This window comes from Chaetodon auriga, chromosome 12, assembly GCF_051107435.1.
Source record: "Chaetodon auriga isolate fChaAug3 chromosome 12, fChaAug3.hap1, whole genome shotgun sequence".
Classification (NCBI taxonomy): Eukaryota; Metazoa; Chordata; class Actinopteri; order Chaetodontiformes; family Chaetodontidae; genus Chaetodon; species Chaetodon auriga.
Window position 1 is genome coordinate 11429697 of NC_135085.1, and position 19068 is coordinate 11448764.

Here is a 19068-nt window from a genome sequence, read left to right on the forward strand (position 1 = left end):
CACTGCACAATACATGTGTTTACATACAGACGTGGGTATGTAACTGTACGGTACATTTATGCACAATGAGCTAAATGTGCATGTCTTACCAGTGGTTGTAGTCAAGGTGCTGGCGTATGAGCGTGTGCGGCTGAACGGTCCCATAAATGTCCACCTCAGGCATGTTGAGGTCGTCTATGAAGTAGATGAGTCTCTTAGCAGTGGGAGGAGCAAATTTACGGCCAGCTTTCTTCTCCAGGGGTTTCTCCAGGACACCTGAGGTGCACATATATAATGCACGAGACAGCTGATGAAAATGACAAGAAGAAACACTGCAGGCAGTCCACACAGCAAATGATTCATTCAGCACAGCCAGTGTGTGAACAGAAGAGTGGTTCTCAGTTATGGATTTCAGTCTGCACCGGGAAAACAGAATTGAAAACACAAGCAATGAATGCAAAGTAATTCAAGCAACCTTACAGGGCAAAGGCAGTGCGGTATTACAGGATGGCAAGACGCTGAGATAGAGGCAGGGTCAGAATCTTTTTTTGTTGGTGGGATTTTTTTCTATTTCCGAAATGTGTTCAGTAATATATTAAACAATCCCAAATTCTAATTCTCAAAGTCTATTATATCTGATGTTTGCACTTTTCCATTTCATTCTGAAATGACTAGAACTACTACACCTCACAAAACCCCTCTTGTGCCATCACTGTGTAGAATCCAGACTTACTTTAAGTAAGCACCAACCCCCTGTCAAAATATTTGTTTCCATTCCTGTGATTCTTACGCTGCAGCATGGCTGATGTGGTGTAGTAGTTGAAGGGGACTTTAGCCACCATGTAGTCCTCTTTCAGCTTGGCCACTTTATCAGACACCAGGATGGTCTTCCCCACTCCGGCGTTGCCCACTAACATGATAGGTTTGCCTCTCTGGAGCAGCAGGTCCATGAAGTAGGTCAGACAAATGGTTTCTGGAGTGTGGACCAATACAGTCTGAAACACACATTACATGACCTAAGCGAAAGATCTTGTCCAAAATGTGGTAATGAGTGTAAATATAACATGCAGTAATTCTGCTCAGTACACACCTGTAATGGTACATCAGGTTCTAGCTCAAATGGCACCATCTTCTCGCTCCAGGGAGTAAACTTTTTAGTCTCAGAGTCAATGAAATAGTCAAAGACAGTGCCCTGGGAAGGAAACTTCACCGCTCTCATCTCTTTGGACCACCAGCGGCTGAATTCAGCACGGTAGTCATTCAGCTGGGCCGAAAATAACACAAATCATAAAGTGATGTAAAAATTTGAATAGTTTCATTATCTGCAAGTTCATACTGTAATAAAAAGGAATTAGTTCTTCAAGCAAACACTGAGTGACCACACACATGATCCTGGAAGAGGGCTCCTCCAAAGGCCCAGACACAGGCGAAGACAAAGTAGATCTCATAAAGCTCGCGGGGAGAATCAGCAGGAGTATTGTCCTCTGTCAGCAGGCAGTCCAGCAAGGAACACAGTGTCTGATTGGCCACAACGCAAACATGAAACATTGCTCTTTTTGACAAGATGCAAGCACACAACACCAAAATTGGATGTAAAGGTACAGAATGCAACACATTGATTAACACCCTTTGGCCTGTAGGTGAGACACATAATGAGCATGTTGTATGTTGTCACCTGCACCATGCTGGTTTCTGGTATGGGAGTGATGGTTTTCAGGTTGCAGCGGACTTGTTCCAGGCAGTATGGAACATACTTATCAAACAGAATGGTGAGGTTGGCACGCTCTGATTGGGCCTGTCGTGTGTCTATCCAACTTGTCACATACCTGGCAAGACAGTAAAGTCAGCACTGCACTGCTCACCAAAACACAAGTTCACAACAGCGAAGAAATAGAAGTCCATCATTTCTGTGTGTGTGTCTTACGAGCTCCAGCCGAGGTCCTGTGGGTTGACGTAGAGTATTCCTGCCCTGGACACAGTAGCTGGAGTGGCAGCCTTTAAATGAGAGATCTCAAAGAGTAGACGCATGGAGGAGGACAAACTGATCCTCTCATTACTGGCAAGCGTCAGCACCTGGACAGATGAGAGGACAAATTAGATTTTGTGTGGCTGAAGCATTTGTTCAAATACACCCATAAGCAGCAAGATGTGAAGTGACGGGTACGGATGAACATGTATCTATAGATCTGGATGTGGGCCTGGGGTAAGTTGATGTTAAGATTAAGGCATATTGAAACCCTAGGATAAAGGACAAAATCCAGCAGCAGATGAATAGAAACACAGGACAGAAAACAAAGATCCACTTTGACCTTATTGTCATCCATAACTGTGTTGAGTGACTCAATCCACATGGGGTCAATGTCCCCATCCAGAACAATCCATTTGGGTCCATCATGGCCCACTGAGGTCAGCTCTCTCATGGTAGAGGAGAACAGGCCTAAGTAAAGAGTAAAACATACAGTGGTATATCAACAGTATTTCGTTTTGATCGTTCCGGTACCAGACCACCACCAAGAGTTAACTCTGAACCAGAAAAAGTACTTTAACAAATTCTAATTAATTCTGAGAAGACGGGTGGGAATAAATTATGGACTTGGCACCAAAATAACTCCTGCTTGACCCAAAATCTGAAGAAAACACTTGTCATCACTGATCATGATTTACATCTTATTAAATTCCCTGTATAATGCTCAAGTCCCTCACCGTCTTTCCACTCTCTGGTAGCAGGGTGCAGATACCCAAACAATTCGTCTGTAGTCACAGCTTTAGGGTTAATATCGCTCCATATGGGCTTCATCTTCATGTTTGCGTAGGTTCTGTGGAGCGTCTTCAAGATCTGAAGAATAAACATTAGAAACAAATGACACACTGAGTACCCTGACTGCTCATGAAAGCAAATCAATCATTATCACAATCAAAATCCCCAGATTCAACAATACAGTTGCAACCTGAAAAAGCATGTGTTTGGGTATGAGGACAATATTTATAAGTCATCTCTTATAAAAAGTGGCTTTGAAGACAAATTTGCATATACTATTCTGTATGTGTCTTAATGGATACTGTAGTTATACAGAAGTGAACCTGGCTCTTTCCAGTTCCTGGTCCGCCTACTACAAACACAGAATGTCTGACAGCCAGCAGCTCCTCCAGCTGGGTCACCTGTACACAAACAAACAAACAAACAAACAAACAAACATTGCATCATGTTGGAGTTCTACTAATTATAAATGTACATTACTTACTCACAATTCACAGGTTTTTTTTCATGTTCCCAAAGGAATTAAGTTCTGTGCATCCTCCAAAATTAAAACCTGCAATTCAGAACTAGAATTTTCAAGCATAAATAACTGTAAACACAGTGATGAACTGTGTGTTACTCATCAAAATTCTATATTTATAAAGGATGCATTGCTTTACAATCCTAAGTCAACATTTTTTCCTTTTTTTTTTTTTCAGAAAAAAGACACCCCAAAACCCCGTGGCACCCTGACTGAAATAGAGGCATGTAAATTCACAGAGCAGCAGCACTTTCATTTCGACATAATGTCAAAAAGAGACACCTTAAGAATAAAGTTCTCCTCAGGCTGCAGGCGCAGTTCACTGACTGACTGGCGAACAGCGTTCTCCAGCTCAGGGTCTCTCTTCCTGGGTACATCAAGCAGAGGAAACAGGTCAGCGATCAGCCCGAGGAAGATTGGCACGTCGCTGGTCACTATCTTAGGCAGGTTGAAGTCCCTCAGTGCCCGCATCAGCACCTAGGAAAGCAGGAAATGGCAGTTCTGGGTGTTGTAATGCAAAAACACTTACAAACTAGATGTGTGATGCTTCAGTGTGAATGATAGCTTCCACCAGTGACAACAGATTGATGCGTACCTGTTCCTCAGGTCTGCTGCGGTCCTCTCTCTTCAGCGATCCAGCCACAACCAGTACCGATTTGATAGCCCTCAAACCCCAATCATAATGATCCTACCAGGTAAAAGGAATTAACTATTAAAATCAAGAAAGCAAAGACTACAACATGTCACATTTTTCACTGTCCTCCAATCCAGCAGAGGGATATTTAAAGCAACCCAAGGCCATTTTAACAGTGCAATCACAATAACCAGTGCAATTATTCTGTGCACGAAGGATTAGAGTACATTTAGGAGCTCCTTTTATTTTTGTTCATGTATGTTCACCATGTGGAATAAGAGGGGTTGGTAAGCCAGTCACAAGGCCAGAATCCGATGAATGAGGAAACACATCTAAATGGACTAGCACTACTTGCACCATTTGTTGCATTTTCAACAAGACCCAAAAGTCAGTTCGGTCTTTGGAACTGTAGGTGTTGCACTACTAAATATCTACAGTATTTCCCATGACTGTTGGCAAAGAGTGCTGGTTCCGGCATAACAGGACTTGCTTTTCATTTCTTTAATATTCATATTTAATATTCATTCTGAAACAGCAGGAGGAATAGTTACACTACATTCAGTTCCCTGTATGTTAAGCAGAAAGTGGTTTTACGAACCTGTTTCGACAGCAGCTCCTTACAAAGAGTGTAGAGACTGATGAACTTGCGTGCCAACAGACGAGCATCTATGAAGCCTTCTGCTACCAACATGATCTCACAGATGAGCTCAAAGTCTGGGATCACCATGGCACAGGGCCTGGACAGTTAGCAGACAAGCTGTTAATTTGTTGTTGACATTGAGTCTTGTACTCTTTTTCTCTCTGTTTATACCAGACCTGAATAGAGCCTTGAGGTTCTCTGGGAGCTCAGCCCTGCCAGCATAACCTGGATTCAGAGTGATGAAGATCCCCACAGTTTGCTTCAGCTCAATCTCCTCTCCAAGGAAATGGAATCTACATACACACAGTACCAACTACAGATGACTAATTAGGTCTGTAGAAGAATCCCAGAGTGGATTAACAGACAAATTAATGAATAAACATTTGGATAACTTATAGTGCAGGTCATGATCGCCACATCTACCTTTGTTTCTTGTTGCGTACAGCATCCTGTATAGTCTTGACCTGTACAGCTACCACAGACAGCACTTCCACGGAGATCCTGTTGAACTCATCAAAGCATCCCCACACCCCTGTCTGAGCCAGACCCTTATAAATGTTACCTATGGACTGAAGAGATGTGATGGACACAGAGACAGTAGGGATGGAATGTATGTAAGTGACAATATGAATGGAGTATATACGACATATAAATGGACACAACAGAGAAGAACTATTCAGTGTGTGCTACCTTGTAGTCCATCTGTTCTGAGCAGTTGAACACATACACCATGATGCCCAAGGAACGTCCAAGGTCTTTAGTCGTCTCTGTCTTACCGGTGCCAGCTGGGCCAGAGGGGGCACCACTCATAGTCAGATGGAGGGACTGGGTCAGGGTTATGTAACACCTAACAGAGGTAGGGTTAAGACATAAAATCCCCCCAAAAAACACAACAGAAAAAAAACAACAAACATCAGTAACTAAAATAATACCAATCATTTGAATTCAACAGGCCCATGTGTTTGTTAATGTAAAAGACAACTGTACAATCCATGTGCATGCGTACTGGTGTAGTATACATGTATGTGTACCTGTCAGTGAGTGGCGTGATGACCAGTCTGTTAGTGTTCCCCAGATATTCATAGCTGAACTGGAACTGGGCATCACAGATGTTAACATAACAGTGTCTGGTTTCATCATCCCAGCGATGGCGTAACTGGGACAGCCATGCAAATGCCTGACCTGTTGTCACCTGGACACATACAGTAATATCAACAGGAAGGTTTTCTCGCCTGTGTCCATTTAACAAATGTACGTCTTACTTACCTTCTGACTTATAAGACTGGCGACTACGTCTCGAGCATGAACATCAATAGTGCACACAGTCATAATTTTCTGTCTGTCTCCACGAGTTAAATCTCCCAGCAGCATGTGGATCAGTGAGTTCAGCTGTGTGATCTAGAAAACCAGAATTCAGCAAGCATCACTGCACAAAACAACCATGTGTGGTCAGTCAGCAATATTTTAATCTAGATTTATAGCACTACCTGTTTTCTGTTGTAGTCTTTGAGAGCTGTCTCAAATCCCTCCTCCACCCTCTCGAAGGCAATGCCCACGTCCGTGGCCCACCACACCTGACTGCCAGTCAACCCTACCTGTGAACAGAAAGAAAAGAGAGACAGATAATTTGTGTGTTTTATAAAGCTAATGTGGTAATTTTACAGACTATGCATGATCAGACCTGTGCAGGGTAGTCAAACAGCCACTGGTCTCGTGGTTTGTCCTCATAGGCGGCTACAGCCTCCTGGATCTCCTTTCGGACCGTACAGCGCATGGTGCTCTCTAAGGCACTCAACCAACACTCTGCCTGAAGACAGACACAAAATTTATGGGTGCCTGTGTGTGTGTGTGTGTGTGTGTGTGTGTGTGTGTGTATATATATATATATATATATACACACACACACACATATATATATATCTTGCCTCGATTGAGTTAAATGTGAGCATGAATGCTAATAAAGGCAAACAAACTGTATTGTAAACAAGTTATTCATTATAGCTACGCCATAGATGATTAATGAATATAGCAATAACTGAGTGTAAATCTACTTGCATTTGCACACATGGAAATCAGACTTAGTTTTCAATACCTGTCCTTCACAGACACATGGCTCAGAGAATGGAACATATTCTCCCTCTCGGCTGTACATCCCTATAGCAACTGCCTCCCCATCCTCCTCCTCTCCTCCACCTCTGTCCGAGTCCTTGAAGCGAAGATCTGCTATGTTGTCAAACAGCTTCAGCAAGTGTCTGGTCACCTGGAAAAACCACACGCACATGGATTATGGTTCCATTTCTGTTGTAAAGGTTATGTTTACAGACTGTAATCTCTTGACTGGAATGTAAGGAGATTAAAAAGGAAAACAATAAACCAATGTCAAATTTCCACTTCGACGTTCATTCTTATCGTTCTTAACATTCTCTGCTCCATAAAGCTAAGACAGTTTGAAGAGTGTAATGAACTGATAACTACAATGTGCTGACTATCTCTTAATATGTTCACTCTTGGAAAACATAATTAAATTGTAATCTGTCACCTGTTTGGGCTGTGTTCCCTTGGAGACAATCTCCAGCAAGTCTGACGCAGAGACGAAGTAAAATCTGGGGAATGTGAGTCTCTTGGTCTCCAGGTACTCGGCCAGGGCCTTCTCACACACAGACAGCCTCTGCTGCAAGGTCTCCAGGTTCTCCAGGAAGCCAGTCTGGTTGGTCACCTGTACCACATTACTGCTCTGCACCACCTCAGTCATCAAGCTCTGGGTGAGAGAAGAAGGGCTTAAAAATGTCATGATATGGTGAAATGGAGGCATGTGGGCTGGTGGTCTTACTGTATATGTTACCTGGAAGTCAGCATGAATTCCCTGGAAGCGCTCTGCATCATTGGCCAGCTGGCAGCGGATGTCGTGGCTGTTGGTGAAAATGCTGTTAAGGTGGGCCCAGGTCCTCTGGACAGACATCCACGAGGAGATGACCAGGTCAGCCACCATCAGCTTCCTCTGCCATCCGCTCACCTCTGCCTGGAAATACTCCACGTACTTACTCATCAGGATGTTCTGCAGCTGCACCTGCAAAGGAATAAAAGGAGGAAAATCACAAGATGATCTGCAATTTTTTAATGTATGAAAAGAGAAATTCAATTATCCATTCATTGGTTCTGTGCATTTTTTTTTGTTATTGTTACTGGCAGGAAGTCAGACTGACTGTACGCACTACCTGAAGGCATAAAGCAACACTACGAACTGAAATATTACATTTAACACTGAACCTGATGTTCACACTCACCTGGTTGTCCTCCAGTGTTTCTATCAGATTCTCATCTGCTTTGAGCAGAGGGATTCCTGTGCTGGTATGAGTCTCATATGACAATGACATAACACTCCATGTCTGGGTTATCTCAGCCAAAACCTAAGAAAATGTAGGAAATGCATCGTTACAAAATGTGGTATTTGAGGATGAGGAAAAACGTATGATATGTATCTTACTTCTGCATACTGTAATTATTTGTAATTCTATCTTTCTTGTCCATTGTGAGTCTGCTTTATAATTATTTGTGATCCTTACAGAATATAGTAGAAGTTACCATTTGTAGTTAAAGGATTTGGGATAACATTTGTACCTTTGTTCTGAATTACTGACATTTATTATGACTGACTCAAAAAGAAATTGTCGGTTTTGTTTAACCAATACTTAAATACAAACTCTCATGACTGAATTAACATACAGGATTCTTACTTTCTCTATGGCCATTTCTTTCACAGCCTTGTCCACAATGTTTTTGACCTCATCCTCCACACGGTGAAGCTGCAGTTCCAAAAGGTCCCCCAGGGTGGTGCCTTCCCCCATCACAAACCTGACCTGAGGACCAAAAGGGATACACGAGCATGGTCAGATTTCAGATCAAGATAATTGGATTCACTGAACTGTGCTGGTCATTACAGGCCAGGACGTGGTAGGACAGCTGAATGACGGTAGAGTACACGAAGACTAGATTAAAGAACAGAACTAAACTCAATAGAGTGGCAAGCACATAGTGCAGGGCGTGATTATTGATGGAACATTATTGAATCAGATGGTATGAGACAGTGTGAGGTAGCAGCAGAGATAGTCCTGTACCCTGGTGGTGTTCATGAGCTGTTGCCAGTGTCTTTCTCTGACCGCAGAGTTTTGGAGCTCATTGACGGCTCTCAGAGAGGTCAACAGGTTCTTCACAGTCGACTCCAGACCCATGTAAACATCCCACACCCGCACCTCCTTATCCAGCATCTTCATTTCCTTTAAAGTGCAACAGAGATAGTCAGAAATTATGAGAGAGAACTGAAAAGCTATAATGTAAATGGCAGTTTGCTGTATTGGCTTTTAGCCTTTTTGTTATTGTTCTAATAAAAAATTAATGATAAAAAAAGAAATTATGAGAGAGATGTATGCGTGTATGTAGTTTATGTATGTCCATGAAAGCTTGACATACTTTGGCAAATCGTCTGAGCTCCATGTCCATCTGTTCAACATTGATCTCCTTCCATGGAGTCTTGGTCCAATCCTCTATGCTGGCCTAGCACAAAGAGGAGAATAGAAACATTTAATGATTCTCTAATGAACTTTACAGAGGAAAATCTATTTTTCCTTACAGTCAAAAAAGGTCATCTGTTGGTGTAGTAATGGATTCACAGCGTTTGGGTGCCTGCAGTGTGGAAAGTCTGCCTTGTGTTAATGTTTTATTGTTTTATCTGTGGTGCTCACACATAGCAAAAGAAATTAAAATGCCAACATATTTGATTTGTGCCGATTCATATTTACCTTCACAAAGATGACCATGTCCCAGACTGCTTTGACCAGGATGATGTCAGAGCGACACTGGCGCAGTTGCTTGTAGTCTGGGAAACTGACCTCAAACAGATCAGCGGTGTCTTGCAGCTGCTTCATTTCTGCCTCCATCACTGCTACTGCTCGATTAGACTGGAGATTTTGACATGCTGTAACTTCAAATTGTATTGCTAATGTCTATTTAATCATACACTATGAGGTGTTCCTTTGCAAAGAATGACTTTGTCTAGCATGTCTCCCAGTTCTCACCTTGTCAATTAGTTTATATGGCTCCTCCATGTTCATCTTAAAGATCAGTTCAGTGCGAAACTGTTCTCTGAACTCGTGCTGCTTGACCTAAAACGTGGAAAAAAAAGATTCAGGATTCTTTGAAGGTGCAGTTCTGATGCCTTTCTGCTTCCATCTTTCAGTCTCTAACTGTAGACACCAGGGGGTGTTGGTGTCAGTCATATATAATGCAGCACAGAAAGTGAGAAGGTTTATATGTCAGATGTTGAGTTCTTTGTTAGGGGTTGCAGCACTGACATCCTACCCCACTCACACACAGCCTTACCTCAAAGCGGACACATTTCCTGCGTATCACGGAAACTTCATTTGACTGTAGCGGTGCCACTTCATGTTTCACTGTGAATGCAATTTTCCTCAGACTCTTCCACTTCTCCGGCAGCTCCTGTGATAAAGTGAACAATGGTGCTCAATGATAAATGTACATATCTGTCAGCACTGAAAATGTGTGTATTTGTGCAATGGTACACACTTCTAGCTGTGTGTAGACGCTCTCTGGCAGCTGCTGTCCGTAAGTCTTGAGGAGCTCAGCAGTAGACTTGAGAGGTTTGAAGTGCTGTTCGTTGCTGATCTGTCTGTCTCGTATGGCCATGAGGTGTCCCATGATGTCCACAAGGCCTGCATAGTCACCATCTGACACCTTGTTAGAAAGACCACGGGCTGTGTCCTGGACAAAAGATGACAACTCTCTCACGCTGCAGGACAGAAAGGAAAGACGAAAATGTTAAAAAAAAAAAAAAAAAAAAAATCATATTAAATAAAAAGATTAAATCTTTTGTATAACGTGTATATTTTAAATAATTCTTCTCTGTTCTTGTAGCTCTTGTCCATTTCGAGTGACAAACATAATGTATGTCAGTGCTGGTGCATGTGTTTGTCTAACCTCTGGTTCACGTGGTTGAGCAGGTGCTCCTTGAACATCCAGCTCCACCTCTTAATGACATTCATCAGTGTGTGCTTGAAGGGTCTGATATCTAGCTGTAGCCAGCCACAAAACACCCTCCTGTCCTCCATCTTGCTCACTCGTACATACAGAGACTCAAACAGGTTGATCTGGAACAAATGATACAGAGACAGTGAGGTGAAGACTGGAGACCATGGTTGCACTGACCAGCTGTACACTAAATTATGGTCAAGTCAACTGTGAAGCACACCTGTTCTTTGAAATTGTCCAGGGTGGGTGGGTTCTTTTTCAGTTCATAGTCAGCATACAGCTCAGCTTCCTCTGTACTGAGCACATGGCCATAAAGCAGGAACTGACGCATAAATTCAGACCTGTGAAAGTTCAGGGAAAAAGACCAGCTTCTTGTTTCAGATGTTTTCTCTATCCTTACTTTAAGAAAACATCCTCGTTAGTTTCCTCCAAATGATATTTATAATTTTCCGAATGATGAGAATGAAATCATGTACAAGAGCCTGTATTAGTGGATGTCTGCAATAAAGATATTTGATGATCGGAAAAGAAAAAGACAAGAGAGTCATCACCTGTCATCAGTCCAGAGGTAGCGGTAGCTGGCAAATGATCCCTGATACTCTCTGACCTGAAAATCAACACAATATTTACAGCTGTAAGCATCATAAATGAGCATCCATGTTAGGGCAGAAAACAAAGTCTTACCTTAGCGATAGCTGCACGTGCCCGTGAGCGCACAACATGGCACATTTCTAACAAATCCTCCATTTCATTGATGTCGCACTACAAAACAAAGAACAACACAACATGTGAAAAGGCTGTGTGCATGTGCGAATGTATTGCTGTAGAGTTGTATGTCCGCATCACTATGTATACTGTGTACCAAACATCTAATCAGTACAACACCTGATAATTATCCAGCTGTTTATGCTTTGCCACTCTGGGAATGAAGGAGGCCATGTTGGTGATGTTGGCCACCATCTTATCCACAATATCATAGAAGTTCCCACTGTGGCTGAAGTCCAGCGGAGGGTCGAAGGTCATTTCATTGCTCTTGAGTACCAGCTGGACCTCAAACAGTGGTGTAACACGCTGGGCTGCATCTGTGTTGTCCATGAGGTACTGCAGGGAGCAGCGTATTGCACTGGAGAAGCCTGTCAGGATCATTCGGTCCACATAGTCTGTGTAGGCCTGCCACTTGCTGCCTTCCAGGTCCGTAACACCGAGTAGTGACTGGTTCTCCTGGAGCACAGGGGAAAAGTGATATGTTTGGGGAGTTAAGAAGGAAAAAAATAGGAAGGATACAAGTCCTCCTCTCCAGCATCAAGAGTAAGGTAAGTGAATGTACCTGCAGCAGTTGGTGCATTTGCTCCCCTGTGCTGCTAATGAGAGCGTGCTGTTTGGAAACACTCTCTTCAATGTCTGAGAAGATGAGGAGAGTAGAACCAAGGCTCTTTCTGGTGATGAAGGCACGGTGACTGAATTTTCCCATAAGGGCCTGAATGGCCTCCACATTAGCTTTACTCCTCTGGACACGACTAGAAATGCTCTGGTGAAAGCAAAAGAGGGAAATTATTACAAACGGCAATTACATTCCCTTTGGCTGACAGCTGCATGGTGCTTTTTGTTTCAGAGGTGTTTGCTATAAGTGAGCAAAGTTGGCTTGGAATACATGAGGAGAACGCCAGGTTTCATGCCACACTGGCAGGCAACAGCTTGAGCAAACTCTATATAAATAAACCGTAACTTTCATCTAACTTTTTACATTTCAGCACAAATGCAGAGACAGGATTACTTCTTTAAATACAGCAGAATAGCACAAATACACTGCAAAGCAATGTCAACATAAGTGCTGAAAAACCTTTTGTGTTTTGTCTTTTCACACCCAGAGTTCCTTTGCTCTGGTCAGAATGAGATGACGAGAGGGTGAATTTAGAGTATTTTCTCCTTAGTTAATTTTCTTTTCACACAGAGAAAAATCCAACTGAGCCAAGATGCAGCACGACAGACCACATGAAAACATTCATTTCACACATTGGTCATATGTGTCTGGGGCGTGAGCAAGGAGGAACACAGGAAGAAGGTCCTGACGGAGGACCATTGGCCAAATACAGCATACTACAATGCACTAAAAGAATTTAAGTGGGAAAGCATTCTGACTCACCAGCGTTACCTTGCACATTTTGTTTGGTGACAATGCAGTCCAAAGATTTTCTAAAAATACAAAGGGAATGTGCAGTACCTTAACCAGGTCTCGTGTGCTCTGAATGTAGTCCCATAGGTCGTCCTGAGCCCAGGTAAGCTCCCCGAGAGCTGGATCCAGCTGCCGTCTTGTCGCGTCCATCTCATCTTTCACCAATCCCAGCTCTACAGCTAGGATAGTGCTGTGGAGCTGGTTGTACCATTGGGTCACCAAGGTCAGTGTCTGTGTGTACTACAAGATACAATGCAGGGTTAACACTTTAATCTTTTTCTAAAAACATATTTCACAGGTCAAAAAACACAATTCCAGCCACACAGCTCACATACTTTATATAGCTGACTGATACTATATCCAATGCAACACTAAAAGCTTAGTTACCCACCATGTAGAGTCTCTCCCGTTGAGAGTAGAGATGGAGAGCTGCTTTAGGAATGTTTTCGTTCTTCAACATGCCGAGGTACTTCACCTCCCTGAGCACCGATGTCAACTGTGGAGAGAGAGAAGGAAAAAATGTAATAAGCAATTTGATAAATCCAAACTTGTAGAATTGTAGTCGATCATTTTGTTTTCTTTTACTTTGAAATGAAGCAAATGTAAAAACTTTGATGAATTTAGTGCAGGCTACATCAGTACTGTAGAGCAGTAATCAGTGATATGTTACAGGTGAAATTTACACTCATATATTTTAATTATCTAACCTTTTATTAGTAGTGTAAACTTCACCATATCAAGTTTAATTGTGGAATCATTTGTATAATCGAATGCTTATCATAAATCTTCCACCGTAGTTCACTTAATGTAACATCCTTTATCTGATGAGTTTGGCTGTGGGCAGACTTCTGGACCTTTTCCACACCAAAAAAAACCTTGCATACATAACACAACTAGATAAAATATATTTGAACTCTGATTAATGAATGTCACTTTGTGATTGCATCTTCACTGTACTTACTGCAGGACTGAAGTTGACCTGGAACAGGCCTGTGTCAGTGTCCTGTGTGAGCAGTGGTTCCTTCAGGTGGGTTTGACAGATTTGCTCCAGGCCCTCAGTCCACTCTGTAAACAGCTCCTCATCATGCTGGTCCAGAACCTCCAGAACGTGCTCACACTTTTGGAGGACATCATCCGCTTCAGCACAACCCAGAGGCCTGCAAGGGAGGGTGGAAAAAAGAAATGACTTTAAATGGTTGTAAATGTTTGACAAGTGAAATGTATTCTTGTTGTGTGAATGCTAGATTTGCATTGTTTGAAATACACGACGCCACGTTTTGACATGGAAGATTAATGCATAGAATAAAAAAGGACTATATCTCTTGTTCTGCTGCATTCATTTTAATATTTTTTAAACTGCCCATCATGAATCCAACAATGTGACAGGAGTGCAATGCTAAATCAGTGCCATGTTCTTTAAAGACATATCAAAACTGCATTCTGGGATACTACCACAGCCAGTGTAAAACTTTTAATTGTAAATAGTTTTGCTAAACAATCGTTTTAAAATACCGATGAATTCAATTTCTTTTTAACCAAAACAGATATTGTATTTCTAGTAGAGATTAAATTTCAGGTGATAAAATCATTTTCAGAACACACAAATTCACACAATCTCAATTATTTATTTAACAGATGTAAATTTTAAAAGTCTTAATGAGTCTTAGTTGTTCTTTTATGAATGCATATTATAATAAGCTCAACGACAGATCTTACAGTTTTTACAGGAGATAACTGTGTCTGTGTGTGATGAGCACTATTGGTTCATACATATGGGCCAGCTGGCAGAGGTTGCTCCTGTTTGTGAGGATGCGATTCCGAAGTTCCTGTGACCATTTGAGGTTACCAGCCACTAACGGCATGTTCTTTCCCAGGACAGCACAGCCAGACCGCAGCTGAAACACACAAGCCAAATCACTTTGAATGATGAGATATGTTAATACTTTTATAGATTTGTAGCACATGTTTAGATACATGTGTAAATTCCAATAACATATGTGTCATATGAAACTCTAGAAACTGCCCTGTTATGGCATAATTTAACATGCTAACTGGCTGTAGTCTGATATTATGGCTGTATTTTTGTATATTTTCAAGTAACTGAGGCAATATTAAAATTCACTTAAAATTTCAACCTCTCTTACCCCATCTCTGTGTTGATCAAGTATAAGCTGACAGTGGTCTATTTCCTGATTGAACATGGCCAACAACATATTGTAGTTAGGAGAGAACAGCTGGTGGATCCTTGGTCTCTCAAGCAGGGTGCTGAAAATCTTCAACAACTGGATGGGACATAAAAACAAGGGTAGAAAGTACGGACAGTGTGATCATTAGACCCTAAGGTTGTAATATGATGTCCAATAATATAGTTCTGATTAACTCTCTTGATTCCCTGACCTTTAATCTAAGCCACCAACACCTTGAAATGCACAATAACGACAAAATGCTTCTCAGCTAAGGTCACTGTGATTGCTGTATGCTAAAATGCTAAACATTCTCCACTTGATCTTTTCACACACAGATACTGAAAAAGTGTGATCAACACCTTGTCCCTGAATGACCTGAAAGTATTAAACTGAATACAGCACTCAGGCTGTTTAAGGGGCCAATGTGTAACAGACATACCTTAAAGGTTGACTTCAAGTTTTTTGAGTGCTGGAAGGCCAGATTGAGGACAGTTCCCAGCCTCTGGTCGAAGTCTCTGTTCTGCTCTATGAAACACCTGTAGTGATGCACAAAAGCCTGGACAGAAGATGGCATAGACAGGAAATGATGGACACTTTCAGTCCTTTTCCTGATTAAAAAGCTGCGAGTCAACTCATATCACGATGCAATTTTTATATTCTTATTCAATCCATGTACTTATAAAACAGATCAATTCCTAATTGAGTTCCAATTTTGATTGGTTGAGTCACACTGGAAGCTGTTGTAAAATAACTAAAATAACTGTAAAATATCTAGTAAATTAAATATTGATGCACTGACAAATAATGCCTGCTGTCAGTGATTCATGCGTGTTGCTTAGCAACTACTTTGCTTTGTTACTTTTCAATTACTCTACTGCTGGGCAGTAAAATAGCATCCAATTGGTATTTTTTATTATTCAGCTGTGCCTGTCAATGCCACTTATTAACTGCTGTGAATCATAGCCCTTTGGGGCTTATCAATTACACAGCAGTGTGATATCAACAATCTCACTAGGCCTCACATCATCAGTATAGTCTAGAGGGTCATATTTGCTCTCTCTGAGGGCTCGCCAACGGTCGTGAAACTCCTCGCTCATGGTGAAGACCATCTCACTGAGGACTTTCCCTCTGGATCCACCAAGCTCGACCTTCTCCAGTTTCAGAAAGTCCAGCGCAGTTGCAAAAAGTTCCTATAAATGAGAAGAGAAAAGCCACTGATTGGTCAGGGAGATGGGATGGAGGTAATCGTTGTTAAAAACACTTTATGTGGGGTGGCAGTGTTGATAAACAGACAATATATCAAAAAGAAACATTAAAAATTTAGCAGTTTAGTTGATGTAAATGCATTGAAATTAATGTTTCCCGTTTTGCCATCATTTTTTAGGAGGTGAGCATGTTTCTAATTTTCCTATAAAACCAACACACAAAGTGCTCAGCTTCTCAACCCATGCACCTCGATCATAAAAAGCCTTTCCATGATGCAGTCTGAACGCTGGAACACAAGGGTAGCTGGAAAGTCCCACAGCTTGATGGTCTGCGTGTGCCTGTAGTACTTGGGGATCCGCTGACGGTGAGTATGAAACAATTGTTTGAAGGTGCGCAGAACTGAGATGGTGATCTGAACTCTCTCCATCCCCTCCTCAAGTTCCATCTTAAACAGTTCTTCAGGGATAAGGTAGGCAAAGGCCTGGATACAGACACACAATCATTAAAAAGATCAGTTGTACAAATTAGTTAATTCCTTTTATTCGGTCCCCATCTCTTTCACACATATACAGAGATGTATCACCGTACCTTTTCGATGATTAGGTTGCAGAACTCCTGCAGGAGGACCACCATGCGTTGTGGAGTGCAGTAGTATTGCGAACGGCTCCAGATGAGACAGAGGGCATGGAAAAGAGGAGGCAGTAGAGCGTCTAGCTGTGGGAAACTCCTCTCTTCTAAGCTGCTGATCAGTCTTCTCAGAGGGCGTAGATACAGATCTATATCCTCTGCTTCCAGTACCGCTATCATGCCATACAGAAGTACTTATGAATAGAGTCATCCTAATAGGGTGTTATTTTAACAGAATTAAAATCATACAGTGGTCTTTTTGATTGATTCGTAGCGACACTGGCTATGTGATTGCCACGTTGTCTACCATTGCTAAATGAGCATGACGACACACGTAAAATGTAAGGCAATTCAGAAATTCAGAAGAAATTATCAGGCTAAATACCAATATTTTTGTCCTTTGAGTCAGGGAAAATAGGAAAAACAGAAAATGAAAGAATTGAATTAAAGAATGAAGAAATTATGAGGACACTGTTGTAACAATAGCTATAAACTGAACGTAAGAACAGTGTATATCAAGACAATGGCTGCTCAATATGTGTCTGAAGTAAAACAAAATGAGAATTTGAGAGACTAGCTCAGAGAGACTAGATGATAGAATGAGGGAATTAATTAAACAGCACTGACAAATGACAAGTAGTGCAGATGTACCCTCATTAACTTTGAGGCAGACATCCTTGAAGGAGGAGTAATAACTACTCTTGACTCTTCTCAGGATATCCATGATGCGTTCCACTTTGGGGCTCTGGATCTGAAAAGAAGGACATCATAGCAGAATGTACACTCAGTGGCCACTTAATTAGGTACACCTGTACAATCTATTGCAATTCAATATGCACCATAAAAGCAGACTTAACGGCAGGACAGCTGTATTTTAATTGCATTAAACTGTACAGGTGCAAAGTGGAGGCTACGTGTATATCACCTGTGCTGATGACAAAAGATGAATAGGAACTCTGTGTGTGGAGTATATGCTATGACATGCAACATGTTTGGGTTCTGTTGACATTTAACAATTCAGCCCTTTCAAGATGTGGATTCAAAATATGGTGCTTAAGAATAACAAGAGTCTCATATCCAGTCTATGAATTAAAAACATCTCTATGCTGGTACTCAGTTTGCATTTTGAATTGACTGCACCCTCTACCAAGTTCAACAGAGGCAATGTCATACTTGTGACTGAATGCCCAGCAGGTTTTCCCTCTGAGTGGTCCAAAACTGGAGCTCCACACTGGGGCCTGGGTGGTCTCCCCGAAGCAGCACCATACCAGAGTCTTTCTTCAGGACATTCCATATCTGTCCAGACCACTGAACTATCAGAGTTTCTATAGAGTATAACAAGCCACGGTCCAGTGGCCAACCAGTGGGGCTGAGGGAGACAGAGGGTGGTGCAATCAGTGTGAGTTAAAATGGCAATATGGGCTTTAGAACATGGAAGCAGAGCAGACAAACTGCAAATAAAATATCATTCCGGTAAAATTAATGTTTGTTAGTTTGACAGTTAGCCAAACTGTCAAACCCTGCAGGTTTGACGGACAATACTTACCTCTGTTTTTAAGATATTTCCAAGCTCCTCAAAGACTTTTTATAGACTCAAGCTAGCTGGAATGAGTAATCTTCTCTCTGCCAAACACTAATAAGTTTAACTAATGGTAGCTCATCCCTATGTTGCAACATGGCGCCCGGAAATGGCGCTGGACCTTGCTTATCTTTTTTTTTCCTCTCTGAATCCTTGCTTATTTCGACAACTCTTGAAATCTTATCAAATATGGAGACATACAACGAGAGTAAGGCAGATGAGTTAACCTGATAGTAACATGTTTATTTTTTGTGACGTTTTTATTTGTTATTAACATCTTATTTTCATGCTACGTCACACATACAGGCAGGCAGTATGTCACTTCCGGCAACAGTACAGCAGCAGGTATTTAAACTTGCTTTAGAAAGTTTTATTATGCAACCCACGGAATATTATTCTTTTCGGCTGAACATGAGAGCAGTTAACGAATGTGGAAATGCGGTGAGTGCCGTCAGTCGTTTTTACAGCCATAAAGACGAGCAAAGGGTCTTTCGTTTACGATATACGTTACTAACGGTAACAAATTAAGCTAGGCTATACGCTTCGTATACGCGCTGACCTGAGTGCGATGTCTTGAGGCCGTGCCCTCTCCACACACAGTGGTAGGGGCAGCAGTGTTCGTCCCTCTGCGCGGCCTCTCAGAGTCACCACCCTGCTCCTCAGCTTCTCCAGGTGCCTGTGGATGTCATCAGACACTACCCGCGGCCAGTCCTCGTGGTTCAGA

The 19068-nt window shown here is 41.9% G+C and overlaps 1 protein-coding gene across 1 annotated transcript in view; it reads right to left on the reverse strand.

The window, feature by feature from the left end:
• Positions 1–18031, reverse strand: part of dnah9l (dynein, axonemal, heavy polypeptide 9 like) — a 33205-nt gene extending 15174 nt beyond the window's left edge. Inside the window, exons 1-47 of the mRNA XM_076745936.1 lie at positions 17939–18031; positions 17417–17516; positions 16727–16938; positions 16386–16619; positions 15955–16122; positions 15372–15488; positions 14891–15028; positions 14517–14641; positions 13708–13903; positions 13138–13242; positions 12795–12986; positions 11901–12101; positions 11459–11794; positions 11258–11335; positions 11125–11180; positions 10794–10914; positions 10523–10692; positions 10112–10334; positions 9908–10024; positions 9604–9690; positions 9328–9486; positions 8999–9082; positions 8647–8805; positions 8266–8388; positions 7816–7938; positions 7374–7598; positions 7071–7289; positions 6624–6791; positions 6213–6338; positions 6019–6126; positions 5798–5929; positions 5563–5723; positions 5222–5378; positions 4955–5100; positions 4708–4824; positions 4490–4628; positions 3853–3945; positions 3540–3734; positions 3061–3138; positions 2683–2815; positions 2289–2416; positions 1904–2052; positions 1655–1805; positions 1366–1497; positions 1070–1243; positions 770–974; positions 90–255 (exon numbers count right to left, since the gene is read on the reverse strand). Of these exons, the coding sequence (XP_076602051.1) occupies positions 90–255; positions 770–974; positions 1070–1243; positions 1366–1497; positions 1655–1805; positions 1904–2052; positions 2289–2416; positions 2683–2815; positions 3061–3138; positions 3540–3734; positions 3853–3945; positions 4490–4628; positions 4708–4824; positions 4955–5100; positions 5222–5378; positions 5563–5723; positions 5798–5929; positions 6019–6126; positions 6213–6338; positions 6624–6791; positions 7071–7289; positions 7374–7598; positions 7816–7938; positions 8266–8388; positions 8647–8805; positions 8999–9082; positions 9328–9486; positions 9604–9690; positions 9908–10024; positions 10112–10334; positions 10523–10692; positions 10794–10914; positions 11125–11180; positions 11258–11335; positions 11459–11794; positions 11901–12101; positions 12795–12986; positions 13138–13242; positions 13708–13903; positions 14517–14641; positions 14891–15028; positions 15372–15488; positions 15955–16122; positions 16386–16619; positions 16727–16938; positions 17417–17516; positions 17939–18031 (7019 nt within the window). The remainder of the gene's footprint in view (positions 1–89; positions 256–769; positions 975–1069; positions 1244–1365; positions 1498–1654; positions 1806–1903; positions 2053–2288; positions 2417–2682; positions 2816–3060; positions 3139–3539; positions 3735–3852; positions 3946–4489; positions 4629–4707; positions 4825–4954; positions 5101–5221; positions 5379–5562; positions 5724–5797; positions 5930–6018; positions 6127–6212; positions 6339–6623; positions 6792–7070; positions 7290–7373; positions 7599–7815; positions 7939–8265; positions 8389–8646; positions 8806–8998; positions 9083–9327; positions 9487–9603; positions 9691–9907; positions 10025–10111; positions 10335–10522; positions 10693–10793; positions 10915–11124; positions 11181–11257; positions 11336–11458; positions 11795–11900; positions 12102–12794; positions 12987–13137; positions 13243–13707; positions 13904–14516; positions 14642–14890; positions 15029–15371; positions 15489–15954; positions 16123–16385; positions 16620–16726; positions 16939–17416; positions 17517–17938) is intronic.
• Positions 18032–19068: the final 1037 nt, after the last annotated feature.